This window comes from Haemorhous mexicanus, chromosome 3 (assembly GCF_027477595.1).
Source record: "Haemorhous mexicanus isolate bHaeMex1 chromosome 3, bHaeMex1.pri, whole genome shotgun sequence".
Lineage (NCBI taxonomy): Eukaryota > Metazoa > Chordata > Aves > Passeriformes > Fringillidae > Haemorhous > Haemorhous mexicanus.
The window spans coordinates 83,931,033-83,958,214 of NC_082343.1; the positions used below are offsets into that span (position 1 = coordinate 83,931,033).

The 27,182-nt window shown below is 36.7% G+C and overlaps 1 protein-coding gene across 2 annotated transcripts in view; it reads right to left on the minus strand.

The window, feature by feature from the left end:
- Nucleotides 1–1,476: 1,476 nt before the first annotated feature.
- The window catches only part of LOC132325324 (cytochrome b5 reductase 4), a 31,233-nt gene continuing 5,527 nt past the window's right edge, over nt 1,477–27,182 (minus strand). Inside the window, exons 4-16 of one of the 2 annotated variants that reach the window (XM_059842522.1) lie at nt 26,132–26,216; nt 21,411–21,452; nt 19,078–19,132; nt 17,670–17,727; nt 17,466–17,559; nt 16,881–16,913; nt 16,022–16,144; nt 9,592–9,732; nt 8,259–8,411; nt 7,510–7,660; nt 4,559–4,645; nt 3,004–3,168; nt 1,477–2,100 (exon numbers count right to left, since the gene is read on the minus strand). In XM_059842522.1, the coding sequence (XP_059698505.1) occupies nt 2,046–2,100; nt 3,004–3,168; nt 4,559–4,645; nt 7,510–7,660; nt 8,259–8,411; nt 9,592–9,732; nt 16,022–16,144; nt 16,881–16,913; nt 17,466–17,559; nt 17,670–17,727; nt 19,078–19,132; nt 21,411–21,452; nt 26,132–26,216 (1,242 nt within the window). In that variant the 3' untranslated portion in view covers nt 1,477–2,045. The remainder of the gene's footprint in view (nt 2,101–3,003; nt 3,169–4,558; nt 4,646–7,509; nt 7,661–8,258; nt 8,412–9,591; nt 9,733–16,021; nt 16,145–16,880; nt 16,914–17,465; nt 17,560–17,669; nt 17,728–19,077; nt 19,133–21,410; nt 21,453–26,131; nt 26,217–27,182) is intronic. The other variant, XM_059842523.1, reaches the window with a different exon arrangement.

Here is a 27,182-nt window from a genome sequence, read left to right on the forward strand (position 1 = left end):
GATGCAGGCTCACCTCTGCAGAGTACAAGGGGACAATCCCTGCCCTGCTCCTGCTGGCCACACTATTGCTTATCCAGGCCAGGTGCCACTGGCCTTCCTGACCACCTGAGCACAGCTGGTTCCTGTTCAGCTGTTGTCAACCAGCACCCCCACATCCTTTTGCACTGAGCTATTTTCCAGTCAAAACATTTTGTGCCAGTTTGATCACATCACCAGCCAAAAAGCTTAATTACAAGAAAAAAACCTGACTGTCAGCAGCTCCATTTTAACATCAGCATTAAGGCTGGGATAATTCCTAATGCAAGCAGCCAGACCATGAGCATTGCTGCCTCCAAAAAAACATTTCCACTTTATTTTAGATGCTTAGCCTGGTGGCCATCACTTTAGGAATGTATTATAAAATTTATGACCTGCAACAAGTCTTTCAAGTAGTAGAACAATATAAGTAAAACTTAAAAGATGCAGTTCAGACATTTTTAAAAAATTGTATCATATCTAGATTAGCAAGTTGAAGTAATGGCAAATGACTATTTGTTGCTGAGCTACTCACACAAAGATCTGTTATCAGTAATAACAGATCTATTCAAAACTCCAAAGAATACCTGAGGCTTTTAGAAGTAGGACAATGAATCCTAAATTACACCTGAACAATCTTCAAAGTGCCTAAGGTTTTGAGAGCCAGTCGTGGGGAAAACACGCAACTCTGCTTATCTCAGCAGAACTTTGAGAAGTGTCCCTTCACTTAACTGCACTATAGATACCAAATTATGACTGCTCTCAACTACAGTCTTCTGAAATAACCTGCGACCTATGGGCAACAACTGACAACCAGATCCTTTTCTAACTTCAAGTCCAATAAACTGACGAGGGGCACTGAAGAGATGACAGTTCAGTTAAGCATAGCCAGTCACTATCAGATAGCAATTTTAGCCTTTTTAAAGGGTATAATTAAGATATTTTTCTCAAATGTATTAATGCCACAACTACAAGCCTTGCTTCCTAGGAGGAAGAAATATCCATTCAACACAACAGGAAGACAAAAACAGAACTAGATGTCACACAAAACAACACCTACATATACTAATGACAACATCTAGGAGGGGAGTAGCTGCTCTACTGCTTTTTTCTCCCAAATACTATTAGGCTGCAGATTACTGCCTCATGATAACTCATTTTTAAGAATGGAGTGCAAAAAACCACAGTGATGGAAATAACCTCACTTAATACTAGCGCAACCTGTACTTTTAGATATTTCTGTGGTCCCAACCCTGGTATCTGTGCTGTCATGTTTTTATCTTCAGATTGTGTCACATAAGGATGCCTGGCATCAGTCAAATGGTCACACGGGAAGTTGTGTGGGAAACCAAGACTCCATGGCTCTGTTTTGAGTTATCAGCTGGAGTACTAAGCTTGTGAAAACCTTTCTTTATAGCACTTAAATGAAAATAACAAAAAATTTTGCAGAAATGCATGAAGTAATGTAAAATTATTATTTTTTTATTATTTGATGTAAATTTTATATTTTACCAAAGGTACTTTTCTTCTTTGTTTACAAAGCCAGAAATGTATCTGGATCACTTGCAAGTCAAATAAGAGACATCAGATGAAAAGGAAAATTTTTCAATGATCAATTACCTGAGTTACAGTGCAATATTTAATCTCAGACAGTATTGCTCTTTGGACTTTTACAGTAAGAAATAATAAGCTTTATCAAGTCAAAACCTTAATCAGAGCTTGTCGCAAATTTCAGAATTCTCATGGACCAACAACATGAAACACCTGACATTATGTATACTACACTTTTTTGCTTGCCTCTACAATAAATTAATACCCTGGATGACTTAAATATTAGCAAAAATATTTACAAAAAGAAGATAAAACACAGTATAAAACTTCTTTTCCAAGATATGTTTCTTCCAAGAAACAGTTTGGTACCAAGAGTGAAATTTCAAGTCTTACAAAATTGTTTCTCACTTTTTTAAATTCATGAAGATAAATAAATAACATTGAATTATACAAACAAACATTGATATCCTCCTATGGGTTTATGCAGTAAAAGCATGTATCTCTTCTTGGGAGTATCCAAGGTCCTTCAGATATCTGAAAGTCAGAAATCAAGTTGGCAATATTAATATCTGGAACTCAAAACCCACCACAGACACAGATGAAGCACACCTTCAACACCACTTCCTTGTTTTTTATTCAGACATGCACATTCAACTTCATCTCTGCAAATACATTTAGGAAACAATCAATGCCCAGGAGCTCAGATATACTACGTAAACTTTTTGGGCAATGAAAACAATTTCTAAAAATAAATACAGATATCATCTGAATGATCTCAGATTTCTCAAGATGCAGCATAATTATTGGCCAATGCATGTTGACTTCAGTAGGACTGCAGAAATGCAAATGACACCATATTGGTTCAATATTTTGTAGCTGGGCTTCAATAAATTTCAAGAGAAATTTAGAGGGCCTTTTATCTTAAAACATGCATAAAAATAAGAAAATATTAGGTACAGATACAAATAAATGCATTAATTTAAAAGTAATTGAGAAAAATGCTTCTGATAGAACAACTGCCTTGAATTTCTGTAACTTAATTTATCAAGCTAACACCAAGAAAGAAAACTTATTTCCTATTATTACAACTTTTCTATGAATGTCAAATTAAAAGCAGCATTGAAAATCTTGGGGAAAAAAGGTCACTGTTGAAGAGTTGCTTTTAGAAAGTTCTGGACAATGTACTAAGTAAACTCATGAAACTTAAATATTGCTGATACTTAGCTACACATAAATATAAATTTACTCCTCAAGTATGGTGAAAGGTGGTTTTTTTAATTCCTTTTTTTTGTTTGTTTTAATTTTGAAAATTTTCTTACAAAGCAGACAAGATAAGGCCATTTTTTAAAGACTACCAAATCAGAAACACTACAGGGGATTAGGTGATCAAATTCTAAAAAATTTGTCATTTTCCAGTTCATTATTTAAAATACTCACTGTACTCCTTGTTCTGTAAAAGGTGCTGGACCACAGATGCAGATAAGCACTTTGGAATCTCTTCTGCTTCTTTTCACAAACTCAGAGAGAAGAGATGAAGAAATCTTCCCCTGTTTACCTACCCAGTCTTTTGATGGTTGTGAAAGAATGAACTGAACCTCAAACCTGGTAAGCAGAAGAATATTTCATAAATATTACCTCTGATTAGAAATCTGCTACACAAAATGCTAGTGACCAAGACACTGATGTTTCCCATGATTATCTTCCTGTTCTGCTCAGCTCCCCACTGCAGTATCAGATCTCATAGATATTTAGTCATTCCTACTGATCAAGTCAGTCAAATCACCTCCAATATTGCGTATTTATTTAACCAAATCTTTCAATGTTAAAAAGTCCAGCTTTCTATTTCACCTTACAAAAAATCCCCACTATGAAGCTGGGCACCAATTAAGATACTTAAGCACAAATTTAACTGCTCCATTAGCACTTTTACACAAATGTTAGTGTAGCTCAATACACAAGCACTGAGATAAGAATGCTTGGCCAAACTCACGAAAATGTCAGTACAATTTCAATAATGAGAAAATACTCATTACTGAACATTGGTTCCAAAAACTCACTAACACAACAGTAACCGAGTGAAAACCAAGCACTTCTGTATTTAAGGCTTCTATGGAAAGGGAGAGCAGGCTTTTACTGCAAATTTGCACAGTGTTTAGACTACAAAGCTTTGAATGTGCCAGACATCACTAGGGTATGAAGTAGTATTGATTTTTCACTTCAATGTTGTGAAGGAACAAGTGGTTTCTACTGAGGAAGAATTCAACTAAGAATTAACCATAAACAAAATATATTTTTATCACATAAAATCTAAGCAGTGACAATTTATCTTATGGTAAAGCAAGAGAACTGCAATTAAAGGATAACTTGATAATCCTGCGTCTCCTGACAGAACTATAGTGTGCTGAATTAATTTAACATTACATGTGCACTACTTGCATTTTAATCTGCAATTACATAGTAATTGAGGGCAAAATGTAACAATTATTAAGAAAAAATTAAAGTAATGAGCCTATTTAAACTTTGAATTTCTACATAAACATTTTCATAACCAGTGACACCAAAAAGATTTTTAGAAGATTTTTCTAAATTCAGAATGTTTCTCCTGGGGTACATTCTTGTTCTCTCTTCTGTGCTCTTTTTTGTATAACTCTGTTTTCTATTGTTAAGGCTAAAGCAAATTTTTTTCTGCATCAAAAAGTTTCTCAGTTTTAAAAATCATCTAATCTAACATATCATCTCCAATAACCATCTATTAAACACTGTAAATCAAATCCCTGGCTTCCCATGGGACCTACAGAACATAACATTGCCTCTGCTAGGCAGCTGTGAGCGATGGATCTCCTTCCATTCCCTAGGTCTCATCATATTCTTAGCTAACAGCTGACAGAATCAGAATCTGTCCTTGTGCCAAAGCTGCACAGTCAGTCTAAGACCAGGACTTGTTCTGTACACAGAGATGTTACAAGCCGTTCTCCACAAGACTTTTAATTACCTTTCATCTTTAAGAGCTAATTGCTCTAGCTGGTTTCTCCAGAGTATGTCATTCTCAGTTTTGTTGAAGAAGATCAGCTTTACTGTCCTTAAAAAAACAAAACCGAAATTAAAATTAACTGCAGATTGTTTCTTTTAAAGAATCAGAACTTAATGCATCATACAGAAACCTTTTACTTAATTTTTTTGTTTTCTCCAGAGGCATTGTAAGTCAAAATGAGGCACACTGAACAAGCTTTGAAAAACTTGCCTGGTTTTTCAAACAGCCACAAATCACCTATGCTCCATCTTTAAACACTAAAATCATCTTATTCAGAACTAGAAAGCGCCAGAACCTTTACATGCTTCCCAGGGCCCACTTTTCTGAAAACATGGAAAATAAAGCCCACTACACTAAAGTAGTGCTCTAAATGTGGCCTGGTGCACCACAGCATTGAGTGTAACTCAGGTGGGGGGAAAGTCAATAAAAAGTGCATAGGAAAGCCATGCGTTTTATTTATGGGCACAAAAGTAGAAACTGATTATTTGGAGAATGATGTTTTGAGACACCCTACTCCCCAGGGTAGACAAAGCTATCTGCTGCAGTTCTGCCCAGTACTCAGTACTATAAAGAACAGAAAGTTACAAACTTGGTATAAACTGGTCACAGTCTTGCTGGAAATAAGGGAGAACACAACTAAAATGAAGAACTGGAAATTTAGATAAGATGCCCACCAGTAAAATAAGCTGGTTGACAGAATGATGACAAAAATTTAGATAACAAATAAGAAACTTCATCAGCCCTTTGTAAGGAAAGAGAGTCAATCTAACATACTGGAAATTACGTCAAATGATTTTAGTACATTTTAATGAACTAAAAACACTGGTATGAAAGGTCATATGGAAAACTGCTCAGAAAGAGGAGTTGGAGACCCTTAAAGGATTTTAACATGGAAGAGACAGAAAGTTAAAAAATTACCTACTGAACAAGACTGATGATGAAAGTGGGACACTATATTAAAAATTAATATGAGAACAGAGGGGTAATTTAGGAATGAAAAGGGGGAGACAGATACCATGATCAAGGAGAATCAAGAATAGATTACCAGCATCCTATACTTGGGAAGAGCATTAGCCCCCTACCTAGTGTTTAGTGCCTTTGCACTTCAGTCTTCTTTAAGAAATGTACCCACGTAACTGCAGTTATACACAACCAGTAAAAGGAGCAAAACATCCTTGTCTGAAAAAGGAGGTGTAGAGGACTAATATTCTTTTATCGTTCATACTTTGGCCAAATATAATTTGGCCTGTAAGAGAGGAAACAAGGCTGCAGAAAAAGCATCACGACTTGATGCACAAAAGGATAGTGCAGCTATGAAGGGAACAAATTGTTTTGCCCTTTTACAGTAGGCAAGAAATAGACTTACAAGATAATAGGCAGACTTTGTCTAGACAATAAGAATGAAAATTATCTAAGCCCATTACAGCAAATGCTTCCCAGGAAAGCTGAAGATTCTCCAGCATTCACAGTGCAGCCCCAGAAGTTCAGCAGCACTAACCTAACACTCCAGACAGAGATTGCTTTGGCACCCTCAGAAGACAAGTCTGTCACTGTACAGATTATTTCTCAGATTTCTGCAATTTGTGTCCTAGCATATACAATCCAAGCTTATGGCTAGTTACTTTGCAAAGTAAGATCATTCTATGGAAATCATATTTATACTGCTCATATATATATATATATATATATATATATATATACACACATATACATATGTATCTCATACAGATAAACATATATATTTTAAAGACAGTCTGGTAGTACTTTCCCAAAAAATGAATTGAGGGTTACAAAGTAAATATAAGGCCAAGGAACCAAATTGCCTAGAACAGTCAGAAAACCAAAGCCTTAAAGAGCCTACGTATAAATAGAACCTGTCTCAGTTCAAGTCACTCCAGCACCTAACCAGCCTCCACAGCAAGAATGAAAAAACCATTTACTTTGACTAGTAAGGAAACATGCTGCTGCATCCTAAACTGAGTTTCCATATGAAACCGTGCTGAAAAGAGCTAAAAATGTGTTCCCAAGCACTTTGTCAGATGATGGACTCATCCTTTGGCTTCACAAAGCCAGTCAGCCACTTTTTATCTGCTCCTGACAATACAGGACATTTTGGAAGAACCAAACAGTACAGTCTCTCTGCTCACAAAACAGGATTATATGTAACTACTGAAATATAACAATCTAAGAATAGTGTCTGGATTTAGGGTTTGTTTTTTAGAAACAAACTTTTGCAGTCTATGTCATCCTTTGTAGCTTTAGTATGAAGATTAATGTACAATTAATCTCTCTGTGTTTCAAAAGCAGAAGCACTAGATCTACAAGATAAAACAACCTGTTCCCTTGACCAAGAACAAGTAATGTTTTCTTCTGTAGATTTTACAGAGTACAGAATGCATATGCAATACACATCTTTTCATGAATTCCAACATACTTAATGCTGTACTTACATAAGTGACATATAAATCTTCTTTGAAAATTGGAACTCATCTGGGAACAATGTGTTACTGCTGCTTAGCAGGTGAAAACCATTAGCTAACTATTCTACTGTATCAGAGAGAAGCCGTAAGTAAACAGTCGCAGCCCTCCTCAGTCCAAAAACCAGTATCTACATTGCAATAGTTCCATACTAAAAAAAGACACTCAAATGTGAAGCTAATTAAAAAAAAACTCCTCAAAGTTTCTACTCAGTGAGCTCATTTGTACCATAACTAAAATTGCAAATGCAAATCAGTCCATTACATTGATGGTAGCCAATGAGCAAATAAGTGGAAGTTGCCTCAGCCTCTGACAGACTCTTCCCTAAAGCATGCCAGTTTTTGGTGAAAGTTGAAGAAAAATGCTTTCATACCATTTTATTTTGTTAACTGTTTTATTAACACTGAAGTTTGTGTGTCAAGAAGTCCACATACCTCAGACAGCTAACTTCAGTCAGAGCAAAATTTAGCAGCTTAACCATTGGTGTGAAACCTGTGCCTCCTGCCAATAAAAGGAGATCTTCTGAAGTTTGAACTTGTGACTTCTTGAAGTTGCCTTCAGGATTGCTGACAGAAATATAGTCTCCTTTATTTAAAAAATTTAAAAGTAAACATTAATTTGATGAAAGGCTAATTAGCATTGTGATTTTTTAAAGGCCATTTCATATTGCCTTCATCTTTGTAATATTAGGGTTTCTTTCAGAAAGGTATTATACATTTCACATAAGGATCATTCTTGTTAAAAGAAGAGATGTACAAATAAAATGTTTTGTCTTGATGAATTTTACACAATGAGAACCCAAACATTTGCAAAGTCAGTATTAAAAATCTACCTCTGTATCTGAAATGGAAAAGGAAGTGCATCCTAAGTCCCTTAAAACAGATCTCCTCGCTTTATGCAAAAGTACAAGAAGATGTTCTCAGATCATATGACATCAAAGCCATCATCTACGATGTGTGATACAGCTCACATACATCACTTAGGAGAGAGCTTTCTGTAACGGACAACTCCTGTTTGCAGTGAGGACAAGCCTTTACACTCAGGGAATGGAGAGTAAGATTTAAAAGTTTTAAGTCCTGATTAAGCAGGTAAATAATCAGAACACCACAATACTCAGAAAGTGAATCTTTAAAAATAATGCAATTGTTGCAAAACCAAACACAACCCCCCAGCATATATTTACCAATTTGTAGGTGGTCAAGTGCCTGTGTGAACAGTCCATGGGAATAAATTTTAATCATTAAGTATATGTGCACACCATCATGGCAAGGTGGTTCTTGGAAATCCAGTGGCAAAAAAGGCAACACAGGTGTGTATGGTTTTACTACTTCTGTCCCTAGAGAGCAGAGAGAAATACAGCTCAAATAATATGAAGAGTACTCTACATACAGATACTACAAACAAATACCAAAATAAGTGAAAAGTAAATAAATAACCTGCATATACCATAAAAATATAAAAATATCCCAAGCTTTTATACAAGTTATTACTTTCCACTGCACCAGTTTTTATTACAGAATTGGAAGCCTTCTACTTACAGTTAAAAACTTGAGTATGTTATTTCCATGCTACTTAGCAATTCAGGACACAGGATGAAAAGATCTTGAGTCATCCCCAAAGAATATAAAAATCTAAACATTTTCAATAATTTTCAAGTACCACAGCTTGATTTATTTTAAAGTTAAACAGCAGATTTTTAATACTGCACAAGTATATTTTCTTGCAGTATCATTTCAAAAAGCGGTTGTATAATGACAGTAATATCTCAAGAGCTGGACACTACTAAAGAATTAGGAAGGGAGGAGAAAGAGAAGGTCAAAACAGTTCTCAATTAATGGATGTTTAAAAATTCTTCTGAGAAGTCTCTACCATGTATACTGCAATCTATGTGCAGTGACCAGTATAACTGGTAATATGCAAATTTTAGAAGTACCCTTTAAAATAGTAAATTTTCTATTTCTTTGACCTTTTGTTTTCTAAGCTTTTGCAAAATTTTGTAGAATTGTACACTGAAGAAAAGCATGTGATTTTCAAGACACATTCCTCTCATAACCTCACGTTATTGTTAATATTGCACAACTGGAGTGTAAAGCAGTGTTACCATGACTACTATAAATACCTCAGGAGAAAAAAAAAAATTGCAACAGTACCCTCCCCATTTCAAAAAAGCTGCAAACTAAAAGGAAATGACTAATGATACATACACATACACTACATACATATACAATAACCTTCCCACATTTATGAATAGCATTGAACAGCACTGCTTTGGCTTTTTTTAAAGGGAGTTGGCAGTAGAGACAATAAGGTCACCAGTAAATGCCAGTCATCTCAATAATTAGCTTTCCATTAATATTAATCCAGTCAGTTCATTATTAAGTACTGATTGTGATCCTGGAAGCAGAGACTTGCTAACAACAATCAGGGAGTTAGTGGCCATGGACTTGGCATTTTCCCAACACTATGAAAAGGATTTATGCAAATATATCCATTACTACATTCTCAATTTTTCTTACCTGCAATAATGTGTTTGAGGTAAACATGTTGTCCAGTGGGAACACGGAGATGTGTTCCCTTAGGCAACATTAGGCAGAAGAGTTTGGTGTCATGGGTAACTTCTGTCTTAGAAACCAACTTGCATTTTCTGTAGAACAGTCCTAAAAACATTTTATTTGTTAGTTAAATCTAAATCTGTCATTCTGTTATTATATATCTTTCAATAAGAGAGACAAATGTGTGAATTTCACTACACATTAACAAAAAGACAATAAATAGATGCTTCTTTTATGATTACTTATAATAATTTTTATAATTTTGGACTAATAATTTTTATAATTTTGGACTAATAATTTTTATAATTTTGGACTAATAATTTTTATAATTAAGGACTCATTTATAACATTATTATATGAGCCTCTGAGTGACTGACTGGGAATAAGCAGAAAAGCACCAAAAACTATCAAAACTATTTGTACCACATTGCACCTGCACTGAATTCCCCACAGAAGTACAGCATGGGTACACACCTAAGCAGACCAAAAGCAGCTGGTGGGATGCAAATGAAACAGAATCCAGCACAGCACCACACCCCTCAGCAACAGACTGCCCACAGCCACCCAGCAGGCTGAGGGAGGTGATTCTGCACCTCTGTTCTGCCTTTGTGAGACCTCACCTGGGGTACCATGTTCAGCTCTGGGGTCCCCAACATAAGAAGGATGTGGACCTGCTGGAGCAAGCCCAGAAAAGGGTCACAAAGATAAACAGAGGGCTGGAGCATCTCTCCTGTGAAGACACACTGAGAGAGTTGGGGTTGCTCAACCTGGAGAGCTCCAGGGAGCTTATAGGAGCCTCCAGTAAAAAAGATGATCATGAGTAATTTTTTTCTCCTTTACCTTTAGGAGAGCATTTTTCAGCCAGGCCTCTGTTTCAGCACTGAAGTATTTTAGCTCAAACCTGCAATATCAGTGTGATCACAGCACCACACTGCCTAAACAGGTTTGTAACTCAAGGGAACTTTCATGGGCTATTAGGTACTATATAAGGAAGCTCTGCAAAGAAATTAAAAAAAAAAAAAAAAAAAGAAGGAAAGAGAGCTAACAAGCAACAAAATCCCATGAGAAGCATTATCTGAACATCATGCATCCAAAACAAGCCAAATAATTAAAAAAAAAAAAAAAAGGCAGAGAGAAGAAGCCACTTTCCTACAATAATCCCACCATGTCATTTGCCATTTTCAATGTAGAATTTGTGACTAGTCCCAGTGGATATTTTTATGTAAAGCCTCTCAAAATTTGGCAGGTTCATGCATGAGAATACTTGAACATGACACCCTTCTAACAACACTTTCTACATTGGACCAATTTCATGAAGCAACGGGTTTTTTCCCCTTTTTTTCCATGGTATTGAAAAATACTCATGTTGCTCACATGAGTAGCTGAGCTACTCATGAAACAGGATAAAATGCAAAGGAAATTCCAACCAGCCATCACCATGAGGATGGTCTGGTCTAGCACTAGGGCAGCTGCCCAGAGGGAGTCTGTCCTTGGAGAACAGACTTTGAATACCTTGGAAATATTCAAACCTTGACTGAACAGCTTTGAGCAGGTTAGATCAGATGATTTCCACAACTCCTCTTCAACTAAGTCAGTCCACAACTGCATTTTTCTGCATACACTGGTTTTCTTAAATTATTCAAACACCTACCAGTGAGTTATCCCCTACAAATGCCTTCAGAAACATGACGTAAAGCTTCTGACATGGAATAAATATTTCTTTATTAAGATCTTCTCACATCTTTCATCTAACATCCTACAAATCCCGTATTTTGAATGAACAAGCATTTCAGATGAATCAAAAGAATGCCAGAAGCCCTGAAAAAATGGAAGTCAGTAATTCTACTTCATACCAATCTTGAAGTAAAACAAAACATCCGCATCTCTCCAGCTACATAAATATTATGAAAAGTTTGTGGAAATTTGTTTTCTATCCTTCTTTTGAAAAACAATACACAATAAGATTGCAAAGTACAGTAGCCAAACAGATATGTCAAGATTGCTGTCAATTCTGCAGACTTAAGAATTGCTTAAAAGGATGTGTGAGGTTGGTAATGTAAGCCTTAACACTCATCAGCTCATACTCTTACACATATTTGGGCATGGAGAAAGAAGTTAAAAAACTGATTCATCAACTGATTCACTGTTCCCTGACAATTTTTTCACCTTTCCAACCAGACTAATTCCAGCCTTTTCCTCATAAATAACCTTTATCTCCATATTGCCACACAGATCTTCCATCATGATTCATTCAATATAACTTTTGAAAACTTTCTAAGTAAACTTCTAGTTTAGACTGTAGTCTTTACTACATTAACTAAAATTAGTTCATTATCAGTCATTCCTATAAAATCTGAGGCCACAAGCAAAAGCAACTTTCAAAGAAGAAAAGCCTTTCAAAAAAAGGAGCTAACCCTTAGTAGCAAGCTGAAGCCAAACAGTTGGTTTTGTCAACCCACAAAGCCATGTTACTGTCAGATGCCAAAGATAAAATGATACGGAAGCAAAAGGTACTGGTCTCTCATCATGATGAGAGTGTCTAGCAGCAAATCCTAATTTTTCAGAGTGACCAAAGTAGTTAGTCAGTAGGTTAGGCTGGATTAAACATGTTGCAGACATCAAGTGGCAGAACTGCAGCTCCTGATCTAGGAGAAGCAGCCCTGCAGCCCCTCACTACCAAAAGCTTGCCACAAAAAAACAATACAATCATGGGCTAGAGACATCACTCTCTAAACTCAGCTTCCACCTTTACTGGAATCGAGAACTACAGTACCTTGATTTATAGGCATACAAATTCATTTTAGTAACAGAGCTGCTGTACAGATAACAAGAGCTTTTGGAGAGTATCATCCTTCTGCATACTGCATGTTCTTCCTTGTCATGAAAGGGAGTTTGAGATTTTTTTTCTTTAATGATGTTTTTTACTTTTCTTCAATGATAAAACTTCAGTGACAATTCTTATTTCTTAGTTACTAGTCATAATCCAAGTGACAACATTAGCCTGTTGGCTTGGGGAAAAAAATTAATAGCTCCACTACCTTTCCATCTCAGGTAGAGGAATTCCACCCTACACCCAGCAAGCCTTTACCACCCAAACATGCCCACCAACCAGCTGAATGTTAATCCTCATTTTGTTCAGGTTTCTTGGTTACGAAGCCTCAAGTACTACTAGTACTGCCAACATAATAGAGATTAGACCCCACAGCTAAAGGAAGGTGGCTTCCTACCACTTCCTGCAGCAGACCAGTCTTAGGAGTTAGGACAACCACGAACCCTCACTGCTGACCATCAAATCATCAGTACCTTCAAATGCTTCAGTTAATTACTATATTTCACAAGCTATCTCATATTTTCCAAGAAGGCCAGCCATGCTCATCCTAGATGGCCTCTCTCCTCTCCCAAAATAAAGTTCCCACTGAATTAACACCTTCTAAACTTTCCCTGGTTATGCAGCACCCGGTCACAGCATCAGTCTCGGTGATACACAGTAAGTGCTGCAGCAGCACTCTGCTCCCTTCTGGTACTTCCAACCAAAAAACCTCTATAATCTTCCACTTGATCTGTATGAAAACCACTGCACAAAACAAGGAAATTGCATCCCACTTCAGCCCTCAGAGGCTTGTTTCTTTACTGAACATCTGCCAATAGCTGCACAGTCTTTAAAACAGCAGAACTTAGTAATTAGATAACTTTCCAAAACAGGAGTCTGAGTAAAAGTTCAGAATCATTTTCAGAAGGAAAAAGCAGTTTATTCTTCACAGGAAAAAACATACACACACCCAAATCATCCCTAGTAACATGTCATTTTTTAATTGCATGTGGCTACTGCATTTATGTGCATGCTCCTTCATGAGTGGGCTTCCACATCTTACTTCCCAGAAAAAGCACCAACAAGAAAATCACATCTTACTTCCCAGAAAAAGCACCAACAAGAAAATCACATCTTAATACCTACAGGAAAACCTGCACTCTATCACTGTGCTGTATGATATTTTGGTTGGTTGGAAGGGGTCAGGTTTTAGGGGTTTGCTTTTTTTGTTTGTTTTAATGAGAAAGCTCTATCTTACTTTTTATACTGCATTTAAATTTCACAGGATGCCAGCCCTATGACCACAAGCTTTTGTTTACACTTTTAATGACCAGTTTCATAATAGCTACCCAAAAATAATGTCACCAACTCCCCTACACTGGCAATCTAATTATACTGAACTGTGTTTTCTGTGCAATACTGTGGGTTATAAATAACTATTTCTCCAGAAAACTGAGCATTTAATCCTTCTTAAAGAGTAGAAACAGTATTGAATATTCTTCCGTGTCTCCGCACCATCCTAAAGCACAGTGCAATTAACTGAAATTGAAGTAATTTTGGGGGAAAAAAAAAAAATCCCCTACAACTTTAAGGAACTTTAACAATTCTGTTCATTCCTTCCAATTAACTAAAATACACTGGCCAAAATGTTAGCATAAACTCAGCAGGAATTTGAAAGTACATAGGAAACTTATCTGGGAATATACCTTTCTCAGCCTATTGAGAAAAAAGTAGGGTCTTATGTTAATTGTTTCTTCATATAATAAAGCTATCATAGGCTTCCAGTACCATCTCAGCATGATATTGTTTTTCCTGAAGAAGACCTTTATCACTTTTTTGTAGAATTTAGACATGTCTGCTTCAAAAATAAATATTATATAAATTTATAAAGTATAGATGCTTCTGCACATGTAGTGGTCACACACCTATCCTTTACAAACTCATTCGTGAATGATGTCATATCAACAAGTAATAAAGACAAAGTAATAAAGACAAAAAAATCACGTAAACTTTTCAAGTGTCAATTTTGACTGGTTTTCAGTCCTTCTTCCTGTGCTCTGAATACAATGGAAGTGTTTTAACTGGTCAATACACACAGAAATACTAAAAAACTCAAAGACAAGAAAATCCTAATTAATTAAACACCATTGCTCCCATAAGCACTCACTATTCACAGCCTTGCCACCAAACTGCAATCATTTCAGGTAAAATGATTATTTGTATTAGAAAGCACAAGTTACCAAAAGAACTAGTAATACACAAAAATTGAATAAAATAAACTACAAAAAAAAAAGTGTAACAAGATAACATTATCTAGAAAGCATTGTTTACTAATGCTCAATATGTATTTTATCAATTGCATCTAACATTCCTCATTTGTGAAGGATCTACAAAGCCACTATATCCTATATCTCTTATTCTTTTAGATTATCTTCTTTCTGTTTTCTATAATCACAAAAAGTGATGAGGGAGAAAATGACCAAGACAGTGGACAACACATTAGATCAGGATGTAACCCCTTAGATACAGAGGATTATATTGAAAAATCTAATTTTAAAGTGAATGACTCAACAGTTTCTAAAACTCTCTAAAGGAGAATTACATTCCACATCAGCTAAAGGTAGCTAGAGAGATGAGCTTTTATGCAGTCTTCCTTTTTGTACCACAGTAATCTCTGAACTCTAAAGGCCCACGTAGCGTAACTGAGGGCCAGTAAGAGGTGTACAACATGGTGAGCAACATTTCATTAGCTCTTAAAAATGCACAGCTTTGCTTTCACACAGAATAAGGCAGACTATAATCCAACAGTCAATTTTTGAGCATTATTAGATAGAAGACCAAGAGGGCTTTTGAGAAACTAGGTGACCGCAATAACATCAGGAATGTGGTTATATTACACAATGAAATTGTGCAGAAATTTTTAATCTAGCTGAAAAAAACCCAAACCCACACTGATCACTGTAACATACTTTGGTGCTGCAGCAAGTTCATACTATTCTGTTACCACAAAATGAATCCATATGTAACATTTACTTCTTCTTGCAAACAGTTTATTCAGAGCTGGCTTTAGTACCTACACATTACTTTAATTTCTTATTTAATCTGAGCTCAAGTTACAAAGATGCAGTGAGCTAGAACAACCTTGCAGCACTGACAGATGTTACTGTATCTACAGTAACAACTGCAAGCAAAAGTTTTTGATACTTCACTCCAGTTACTCCCATGATTGACATGTCCATGCACGCTCTCCTCAGGGTCTACTGAGGTTTTCCTATGGACAGAGAGGTCTCTAAGCACACAAGTAACCATGAGATGGAACAACACTCCGGCAGTATTCCCCTTCCAATATTAGGTTCACCTTCAACTCCACTGTGGGATAAAACAAACAAACTAAAGCAAAACAAAAAACCCTCCTCCAAGTCAAACCCTTTCTAGGAAAATTCCTGAATAGCTTTCAAGATCAGACAAATTGTGAAAGAAGTAAAGGTACAACAACAGTAAAAGAAAAACCTGGAAAAAACAAACATAACTGACAAGCTCCAAGAAGTTGTAAAACAGGTGGTAGCTGACCATAAAATTTCTTACCTCTGTCTGTGCGTTTGATAAAAGTATTATGACCCTCACAGGGCTGTCCCAGCATTTTCCAATGAACGTTATCCTTTTTATTTAAGATAATCTCTACTTTCCCTACTTTTTCAGCAATATTTACTAAAAGAGAAAAGATTTCATATTGTTACTTTTAGTTACACTTTGTACAAAAAAATATTTCACACGTAAACTATAATAAAATCAGAACAACTACTCATTTCTCAAGACACATGTAATTCTTTAAATTAGAATATCAAATTAAAGGTACTTCCAGTTATCTCTCTATAATGTTTTAGAGTGCAGTTAAAACAAGCACTAACTGGATATGCATAATTAATACACATAATTTGCTTAACAGATCATGGAACCAGGACAGCTTCACAGACCATCTGGTCATGAAAAGTGCTCATGAACCCAGAGTCCTCACGTATTGGAAATTGTTAGTTACCACTACTTACTACTTTCTTTTCAAGGCCATTTGAATTAACAATTGAATCGAAGAGAAGTCTCAGTCTAAGCAAATAACAGTTTACAAATACACAACAGAACTAACTTCTAGCTCTTTTAGCCTTCAGTCATACTCAGAGGGATCAGAGCACTATCAGCTTATTACTTTCACAGGCCCAAATGCCACAATTAAGAAAAAATATTTAATATTATGGCTTGGTTTGACTGACTCTGTCAGGACCTGGTGGCAAGTAAAACTGTGAAGTATCTGATGAGTCAGAAAAATAAATTCTGATAGCAGAATCATAGAATATCATGAGTTGGAAGAGACCCACAAGGATCATGGAAATTCAGCTCCTGACTGAACTATCCTAGAAGATACAGAAGTGCTGAAGGAGACAGAAATTACCAGCCACATCTTCTGATACTGCACGATCCAAGTCTGAAATAAACACAAACAAACTCTGTTAAGCAATAAGAAAATTCTATTCCAGCCATCATATATATACAAAGTATAAGTAAGTCTAGGAATACTGAGTGAATTAATAATACTAAAAAGTTATGCATGTTTATTTGGCCTTGAAATTTTACTCATGACTTCTACATGCCTCATGCACAAAGGCATTATTTTTCCCATTACTTTTAGCAATGGCTCATGTAAAGCTACAATCTGCAATTACTGCACTTGCCCTTGTAAATGAGCGCTTTTTAATAATCATAAAAAACTCACTTGAAGAAAAATTTTACACAACTTTAAAATCAATTTCTTACATATGGACTAAAATGCAGTAAGAAATTTAGTACATACTAAAAAAATGAAGAAGTGAGCTGATAAACAATGTAATTCCTTTACATGAAGGCACTTTAACCATTTCTAATGAAAAAAGAATACAATATTAATTGGTGTATGCAAAATGCTAATGGTGTGATGAGAAGGTTTTAATACAGTAGAATGAAAATTCAATACTTTCAACTGCAAAATTACAGTACCTACCAATGTTTACAAGATATGAGTGGTCATCCATGATGATTTCTCCCCTTAATTGTTTGTCTTGACAGTCAACTATCACCAAGTCTGCATTCATGTCCTTTTGTAGCCAAGGGAAAAAAAAAAACAAAAGTTTTTATAAAATTCTCTCAGAATTCAAGCTAGATCAGAAATGGATCTTAGAATTCTCCCTTCATGAAATATACTTACCTTCTGCTTAGTGTATATGACAACTGTGATCAAACTATCTGTTTGGAACCAGTCATAACTATAAAACAAAAAACATAATAAAGAATACAATAAAAATATTTACTTTCTCTGAGCATATCAAAACATATTTAACCCCAAGCCTTCAAACAGAGCTTGTTTAACAAATTTACAAGCCAAACATATTACTTACTACTTTTGAAGACTAAATTCAAAGTCAGTAATTCTGACAAAACTACTAAATAACTATCTAATTACGTATTCTTATAGTCAGTACACTGTAGGAAGAATTGTATGGCATTAGTTTTACTTTAAAAGCACATGTATTCTCTTTGTAGTATATGTACCTTGCTTATGGATGATTAAAATCTTAAGTCCAGACAAAAGCATTAAATAGGCAGGGTGGCTTACAAGAGTTTAAGATTTGATGCACATACCACAAAACCACAATTCCCTTCACCTCCACAAATGAAGTTTTTGCATTCATTCCTATGTTCCCAAGTCCAAACCTTGCAATAAATCCAGTGTAAAGTAAAAAAAGAAAAGAAAGCCTTCAATGGCTAATTATTTGCATGGCCTTATACTTGCCAGGAAGTAACTTCCATCTACTCCTGGACCAGAAAAACAGGGACAAAGGGAGGAGAAAACACTCCTGACAGCCAACACATCTTAGGCTGCACACCTTTCAGTCACATGCCAGAATATGCCAGACACACAAGGAAGAAAGGCAACAAGGTTTGGAGAGCACTTCAGAAAATAAACCTCATTCCAATTGTTTACAAGCCCCAGAATTTTATGACTGCATGTAAATAGCCCTGAGAACACACACTCCCAGGGGATTTTGATGCCAAGTGAGAAAGTGGACCTTGAGGACCAAAGGTATCATGGAGTAAAATGATGCATCAGTGACATCAGCAAGCATAACACAGTGAGCTTTCTGGGCCTGCTTTGCTTTACATACTGTAGAAACCTGAATGCAGCTATCAATCTCAATATATTCCAGCTTGAAATGATGCCATTTTTCAAGGCACAGCAATTGTTTATGGACAAATTCATTAAAGTCAAGAAAATAATCAGTTCAATTGGAATCACTTTCCATGAGTTTTCCTAAGAAACAAAGGTCAGGAGCCTGCAAATATAAGCCATACATTTGTATACAATCAAGGCAGCACAAGATTTAGGAATCAACAAAACAAGCAAAGAACCATGATCTGCCCATATGACCTCTGGCAAGTTGTTTAAAACCTGAACTTCAACTTTCCTACTTATACAAGGATGTATATATGATGATTATATTCATTTAACTGAAATTTCAAGAGCTACACATGGAAGAACTTGCCTTGTATTTACTAAGAATTGCACAGAATTCTTAAATAAAATGTTCAACAGACAATGGCAGACAAAGGCTTACCTGGGACTTAAATCTTTAGCAGAAGAAGCCAGTACTTTCTTCTCAGGAAGCACACCTGAAAAGAGCAGAGAGTCATTAAAATATTTGCTGCGATGCTTGTTTAATATAAATAATACTCAGGTATGTTTGGGGTTTGTGGTTTCAGTTTTTTTCACTGAATGTTCTAAGTGTTCTCCAACAATATTTGGTGGCTTTATTTCCACAGGTAGCTAGACTATATACATTTTGTATTTAGTTTTTATTCAGCACTTTCTCTTGGAGAGCAGGGTTCTAGAACATGGAGGGTTACTTCAGAACTCAAGAGTTCCATACACCACAGTACCTGTGCTGTACTCGGTTTCATCTGTTATTAGCTTGTGTTTTTACCCTTTGTGATAGTGAAGCACAAAAAGACAAAAAGGTTATCTGAATGACTTTTCTTTAACAGAACTATTTGTTTATACAACTCAGAAGAATAAATTCAATTTGAGATATCTGATCTAACCTAATTCGCAAGTAAAATTTCATGTCAGTCAATTAAGCAAAGAGAGCAGCCCAAATCTTTCTACACAGCACTTTGCTAGGAACTTTCACAGAATTCAGACATTCACTTTTAACTATTCAACTGCATGAAACAGTCTGAAACAGCCTTTGCTGAGAAGCAACAGTTGGTCAGTCTTTCAAAATGTCAGTTGTACTAATCTCTGGTAGAATAGAAATTGAACATATTTAGCAAAAACTTGAGGACAGATATAGTTAAAGCAACTGCAATCCTGCATCAGTTTTAACACAAAGAAGCTAAATAGAATGATGATGGAGGAAGCTGCAGAATGAACAGCTGGTGAGTGCTGGTTTCAAGCCCATTTAAAGGCAAACTTGCAAACCTGAAATGGCTATGCATAAAATAATTAGCACATGAATTCTCAGTTACCCAGATTACTATCTTCTAAATGCCAGTAAGTTTTCTAGTATGACTGAAAGCTTAAACATCTAATTGAGTGTCTCCAACATGTGGGAAGTAGATAAAAACACAAAGAGCCACTATGGTCTAACCCAATCTGTCAAAACTATTTGATCATCCAGAATTAACCCAAAGCAATTAAAACTCAGTCGAATTACTCATTCTTTGACCCTAATTACTCCTAAGTACACAACATCTGCAGCTGCCAAGGAAGCTAAATGTCAGAGCAGTCAGATCACTGCAAAAGAAAACCAATCACCTAATGATAAAAGCCTTCTCAAAAGCTAAGCCTTTCTTGAGGACACACATATGAATTGCTTGGTCTCCAGGGATACAGGAATCCATGGTCATACATGCTCTTATTTGCTTTTGCAGGTCCAGAGAAATATATGAACAGCCACAATAAAAAAGAACATTCTGGTAAACCAAGTTATTTATGAATTATTTTGAAATACTGTAAGATGCTACATGAAAGCAGTGATTCATGCTGCAATAAAAAGACAATGATTCAGGTGATCAGTGAACCAATTAAGCAAAGTCTTCTATTAGTCATGGTGATCACAAATAAGAAAGCTGTGGATGAAGCCAAAGGCTGATGGCAGGCATGAAATGAAGAGACCAGATAAACAGCAGAATTACAACCCTGCACATCACAGGACTGCTTTGCACAATCCTATGGGATATCAAGACTAGTGCTAAAGGTTCTCACATCGTCTTCACAGACACATGGGAAAGAGCTGGGTTTGGTCCGTGGATTGCATCACAGACAGAAAGTGAGTAGAACTGCCAGTCACAAAAGGTGTGATCAGCAGACCAAATCCAGCTGGAGCCTAGTTACTGTTATCACACCCTAGGGAGCAGGGAATGCTGATATTCACATAGTCACTAGTAACCTACAGGGCACACATTCTCCCAGTCAGAACAAAAACAAATCATGCAAACAGGTAAAACATGGAAGGTTTAGGTTATTAAGGGATGCAGAGAGTCTGGAGAAATGGGCTGACGAAAACTTCATGAAGCTCAGAAGGAAATGCAAAAATTTGCACTTTGAAAGAAAAAAAAAAAAGATCTGGCAAAACAAGTGGAAGACCTGATTGGATAGAAAAGACTTGGGCAGAAAATCTTCCTGGCATTTCACAGACAAGATGACCTAGCTTGTCCATCTCATACCTCCCTTATCTACACTATTCTACTGCATTTCGATAACACTTTCAAACACTGCATTCACAATACTTGGGGTAGGATTTTACATTTTGAAATTTCCACAGATCACTACAGCCTGACTACTGGATTCAAATGCAAAGAGAGAGAAGTGTGGATAAATACTGCTCATTCATTGATATTCACTTAAGTTTGAGACTCACTCCCAACTTTGCTCCAGGTGAGAACTTACCATTAAGCTGTTTCTTGTCTTCAGACACAGCAGAAGAAATCTCTGCAAGCATTAATAAAAAACAAACACAACAGTTAAGAAGCTACAATACTTCCCCACATCATGCTAAATTAGCCAAAGTAAGGCTCTCCAAGTAAACCTTCCAAAATTCTTAACAGAACGACCAGGATGCTTCAGACATCAAGAAGCAACAAATAAATGCAGCACTGATTACCATTCCAAAACAGTATGTCTAATTAAAAATTTGCTACATTATAAGCACCAAAAGTTGCACAGCTCTAAAGGATAGGAAATGCAGGAATTCTGATGCTTCAACAAAAAAAATCACAGATTATCTTGTGCAATTATAAACTTCATATATAAGGAGCTCACTGAATCTGTTAAGAATTCCAATGATACCTCTCTCACAACATCACATAGTAGACTGCAAATCTGACCAATCCAATCCTTAGAAATATGAACCCAATCCTTAGCAGGAACATAGGAAAAAGGAAATTTTTCTATAAGCTTCTTCTGCCAAATTATTTTATTCTCAAGTTATTATCTGAGTTTTTCATTTATTCTACAGTATGCTACAACTATTCCAAACCAACCGACTCTAGCAGAATATAAAAAAAGGAAAGACCAAGCAGGTGAATTACACAGCATCCATTTATAGGGTGCTCAGCTTGATGGGAAAGGCACTGCACCTCTCAGCGACATGTCCTTCCATTCACAGTAAATCTGTGGGGATACTAGACCTCTGGATATACCTGGGCCCCTTTCTGCCCTTCTCTACATTGCACATCCCAGAATGTCCTTATATGAGAGGCCCAATTTATATTCTCTCTTACAGGAGCCAAGTTTGGGAAGTAGGAGAAACAAATCTCTTCTTCCTGCTCCCTTTTATGAAAACAAAAATGGGACTGGTTTTTCCCTGTTCTTCCATACCCTTCCCTGTGCTCTGCATCACACCAGCTAGTGTTAGACAAAAAAAATGCAAGAGAGAAGTTAAGAGAGGCTCATAGAGCAAACCACCAACCATATGGTATTTCAAAATTACTTGAGAGCTCTTCAAGAAAAAGCTTCATCAGAGGCTTTCATGTTGTTCCATTCTAATGTAAAAAGAAAACACTCCACACATTTTTAGCTGAGGTAAAAGGAAAATACTCCATAAATTTTTGGTTGAGGTAACATTTGTCAGCATATTCTGCTATACATCCTGGTTTCTGCCAGGATGGGCAAGTTGTTCAAAAAAACTTTTCTAACGAAAGGTAATTTTTTGTATTTAGAAACCTATTCTCATTTCACTGCATTTTAACACACTGCACAAAAATCAGCACTGCAATTTTAAGGATGACATGAGATACATCGAAGGTAGAGCCCTACCTCTCTTCCTTGGATGACATCACAGTTCTCAGTTTAGTTTTGTTGAATTAATAATACAACACGCATCCTGACCCCCAAGTAACCACTAAAGAACATAGGGATTATGTTACTACAGACTAATCAGTGTCTCTGGAAACATCAGCAGTATTAAAATATTTCAGACTGTGCTAATGTTTACATCTGAGCACCTTAAAGGGACAGCAAGCAGTTTCATGCTGTACAGGTTTGCCGAAGGAGATTCTGAAATCATCTTTTACATACTTAGGCATGGCACTGGCCTTCTCAGCAAATACAAACACTACACGTTTCAGCGCAAAGATCCACTGTACCACTACAGAAGGGACACTTCAGAATTTCCTTCTAGTCACTACCAAAGCATGAAGCAGCATTCTTAAAATACAAGTTGACAAAACATTAACTATTACCAGCATTTTCAAAAGACTCTTCTTCCTCAAAAATCCCCAGCCTAGAGTGTGCAAGGACAAACTTCAGCTTCCTTAAGCAGTTCAGTAAGCAAATCATTGTACCATCTCCCAAGAAACCACCACACCACAGGAAAAATACCCTAAGGTAAACAACCACAAATCTTCCAGCAATGCCCTAACAAACCTACATCTGCCTTCCTTGCTCTGTACTGAGATTGCACCAAACAGCAAATACCAATGCTCGTCCTACTGCTGAACACTCATTCTCTGTCACAAAAAGAAAGCAATGTAATTCGTAATTTGAAGTCTTGTCTTCCCTCTATATTTATGGGGCCCATTTAATCCTGGATTCAAAAACATGCACCTTAACTAATTTATTCTTCTATTTGAAATACATACTTTGCAGAATATGGCCTTCTAGGAAGATAAAAGACTAGAATTATTGCCAGCTAATAGTGAAGTAAGTCAATCACTTTTTGATAATTCAAAGGATGAGGATATATAACCTCCCAGGAATCAAAGTAAACCTTGAGAATCTTACAGTAAAGGATTTCAGCAAGTCCAGTGCTGGAATGTTCCAGAGAAGGGCCAGAAAGCTGGTGAGCAGTCAAGAGGGTAAATCCTGTAAGGAGTGGCTGAGGGAGCTGGGGTTGTTTAGCTTGGAGAAGATGATGTTGAGGGGGGACCTTACTGCTCTCTACAGCTCCCTGAAAGGAACGTGTAGCCAGGTGGGGGTTGACCTCCTGGCTGCACGTGCAGAGGTTCTGGTTGGAGATCAGGAAGAACTTCCCTCAAAGAGCTGTCAAGTATTGTATCAGGCTGCCCAGGGAGGTGGTAGAGTCACCATCCCTCAAAGTGTTCAAGAAATAACTGGACACGGCACTTAGCCATGGTCTAGTTAACAAAGTGGTGGCTGTTCAAAAAATGGACTCGATCTTGGAGGTCTTCTCCAACCTAAATGACTCTGTAGCTCTGTTATCAGTTTGATTCTTTCTTTATTAACAAAATTAAGTTTTTACAAGGCTGAAACGGCTAAAAGCAACACAGGCAATAGAACTGGTTTTATAAAGTTGACCACCTTTATTCTGCAAATTTTACTACAGCAAAATAGACAGTCCTATTAACAAACAAAGCAGAAAAAGGGAACAGCAGAAAATGGATGTAGCCTCTCTCCTGTGGCCATGGGAGCTGTACAGGAGCCCAGCTGGGTGCCCCTGGCCTGGCCGAAGATGGCCACACAAAGTGCCACTCCCGGATTCCCTCCGGAACCCCGGGTAGTGGTTACCGTCTGCAGCCTGGATGGCGCAGGCGAGATCTCGGCCACGAGATACTGAAGCAAAGGAAGGAGGAGTGGACTCCTGTATAAATACCAAGGATCTTTTAATCTTCCCCGGTGGGGTCAGGGACGGGAGACCGAGAGGGGGTCTTGGGGGGGGGGCTCATAAAGGAAGTGGGTGTGATGGGAGGAGACACAAAGCTAACCAATAGCGAGGACCCAGGGAGGAGCGTGGGTTACAGCTAAGCCACTGAGGATCACACAGAGGAGGGGAAAAACCACAGGGGCAAATCATACATCGAATAAGGGATGACTGACACAGAGAATTCTAGAGATAAGGGGGGGTGGTTTACCATGACAGGCGGGGGGGGGGGGGGGGGTAGCTCCAAAAAGGAAGAAATAGGGAGAAACCATTGTAAGGGAAGTACATGGGGGGAACCAAGGACCAAACCATTATTGAGTTACAAAAGGAATAACTGATTCTAAAAACACACAATGCCACAAATGGACTGCCAGAGCCACCAGGGGTGAAGATGTGTAAGTTTTACTGACTGGCTGTGACAAGAATTCCTTCCAGTTGCAGAAAAGTTTGATAAATAAAATCAACAAAATGCTTACTTTTAAGTAAACAAAATGTTTACTTTTAAATTTCTAATTCAGTCGACAGGGTAGCAGTAATGTCTCTGTAATGCCTCAACTCAGTGAGGCAGCTATGCTGTTGAGGTCTCTCCATACTTTGCAGCACTTACTTAAAAGTTCCACACTGGAATTACTACCTAGCGTCATGGACATGTAAAATATTATTCCACTTCACACAAAGACTAAACTCAACCTAACTGTTAACTCAATGTTATCTAAGCATTAAGCAAGCATGCAGTGCACTTCTTCAGGAGCTGAAGAGCAACAAGATAGCTGAAATCATGAAGTAAGTATGCCACAGAATTGGAGAAAAATAGTTGTAATCATTAATCCTTTCATGTTTTCACTGCAGTTTTGCAAAGGGTCAATACTGAGTAAGAGTGTCTGCTTCCCAGGTATAGGAAATTTTGGCTGTGGCCTACAAACCGAAAAACAGATTGAGGATTAAAGTTTCTGGAAACCATCACCTGCATTCTAAGACTATGCTACATTTCTTGCTCTCCTGGCTCAGAGGAGTCTATTGTATCAGCAAAATTTTCTCAAGGTAAATTCAAACTAAAGGACCCCTGGAAAAAATAACTGCCCACGAAGTGTATTCAAACAACACATACGCAACTTGCCAGATGTATGTAAGGGGCTGAAATCACCAGATTGAAAATATTGACTTTTATTTCAATACAATAGCTGCCAAAATGATAGTTTGCCCTCTGGGATCAGAAGAAAAAAGAGAGATGGCAGGACAGTAAAAGGTCTTTTCTATAAACACAAACGCACAGATGTTTTCTAATGACTAAAAACAAAAGAAGAAACATAGCAGTACATTCCTAAAAGTCTTCAACTATACAACAATTTCATCTTCAGCTATCTGGTGTAAAAAAAAATAATGTATGCAAAAGCCTTCAACTCTAAGCAAGAATAGAGATTCTCCTCATAAATATGAGGTGATTTAGGATTTCTCATAATTTCCAGATAATTTTGGAATTATTATATTATATTTCATTGTCACAACTCACCTTTCGGAGCAGCAACGGGCTTGACAGCCATTCTCCCAACAAGACATTCCTTCAGCATTGATTCGTAATTGACCCAACGATGAACCTACATTAACAAAATTTTTTTTTCATAAAATTTGAAATTCTTACTATGCTGTTCTATGCACTGAAATAGAAAAGTTCATTTTTGTACAATGACTAATTTAGCAGATTATTTTTTAAACACGTTAGAACTCACTATTACATCAGTCAGTACTTATTTTTACTTTTATTACAGATATCATGGCATTAAGTGAAACAATAGGATTATGAAAAAAGTAACAATAGTTTAATTTACTCATTTATGCTTTGCAATATCTGCACATCATAATCTTGAGCTACAGAATATATTTCAGAACAGCAATTTTTTATGATGCATGCTACACAACTAACAGAACAAAGACCCTGTCATTGCCACAATGTTTATTAGTCTTGTTTAGACAGGTAAAGGGAAAAGGGATGAAGGAAACAAACATAAAGAATAATAGTTAAGACAAACAAACACCTCCTACCAAGCTGGTGTATTTCTGTTTGCTTCTGTCTTACTATCACTGAATCATTTGGAAATTCCCTATTTAAGAAAGTAAAATAAAGTGAAGAAAAAGCAGTAGCTTTACAGACCAGAACTGGAGAACTTGTAGAGGAAATGGATGGCAGAAAAGCGAATTCTGATAGGGCATCCAGGATAACATCACAAGAAGAGAAAAGGAAACAAAGTGTTGCATGACAAATTTGAATGGTATCTAGATTTAAAAATAAAAACTTTCAACTGGACTAGCTAAGGAGATGAGATAAAGAGTCCCATCAATAAGTTGTAGTTTCCTCATATACAGGTAACAGAAAGAAATGAAGGATTATGAATGACATTTAATTTTTCCAGAAATTTGGGGAACACTAGCAATCTACCAAGCTCTTAAAAAAAAACCACTATATGACAGACACAGAATGCTAAAGCAGAGGGGAAAACAAACGCCTCCAGTAACAGAAAAGTTGTCAGCCAGAAACAATAAAAGTGAAAAGCATATTTTCAGGA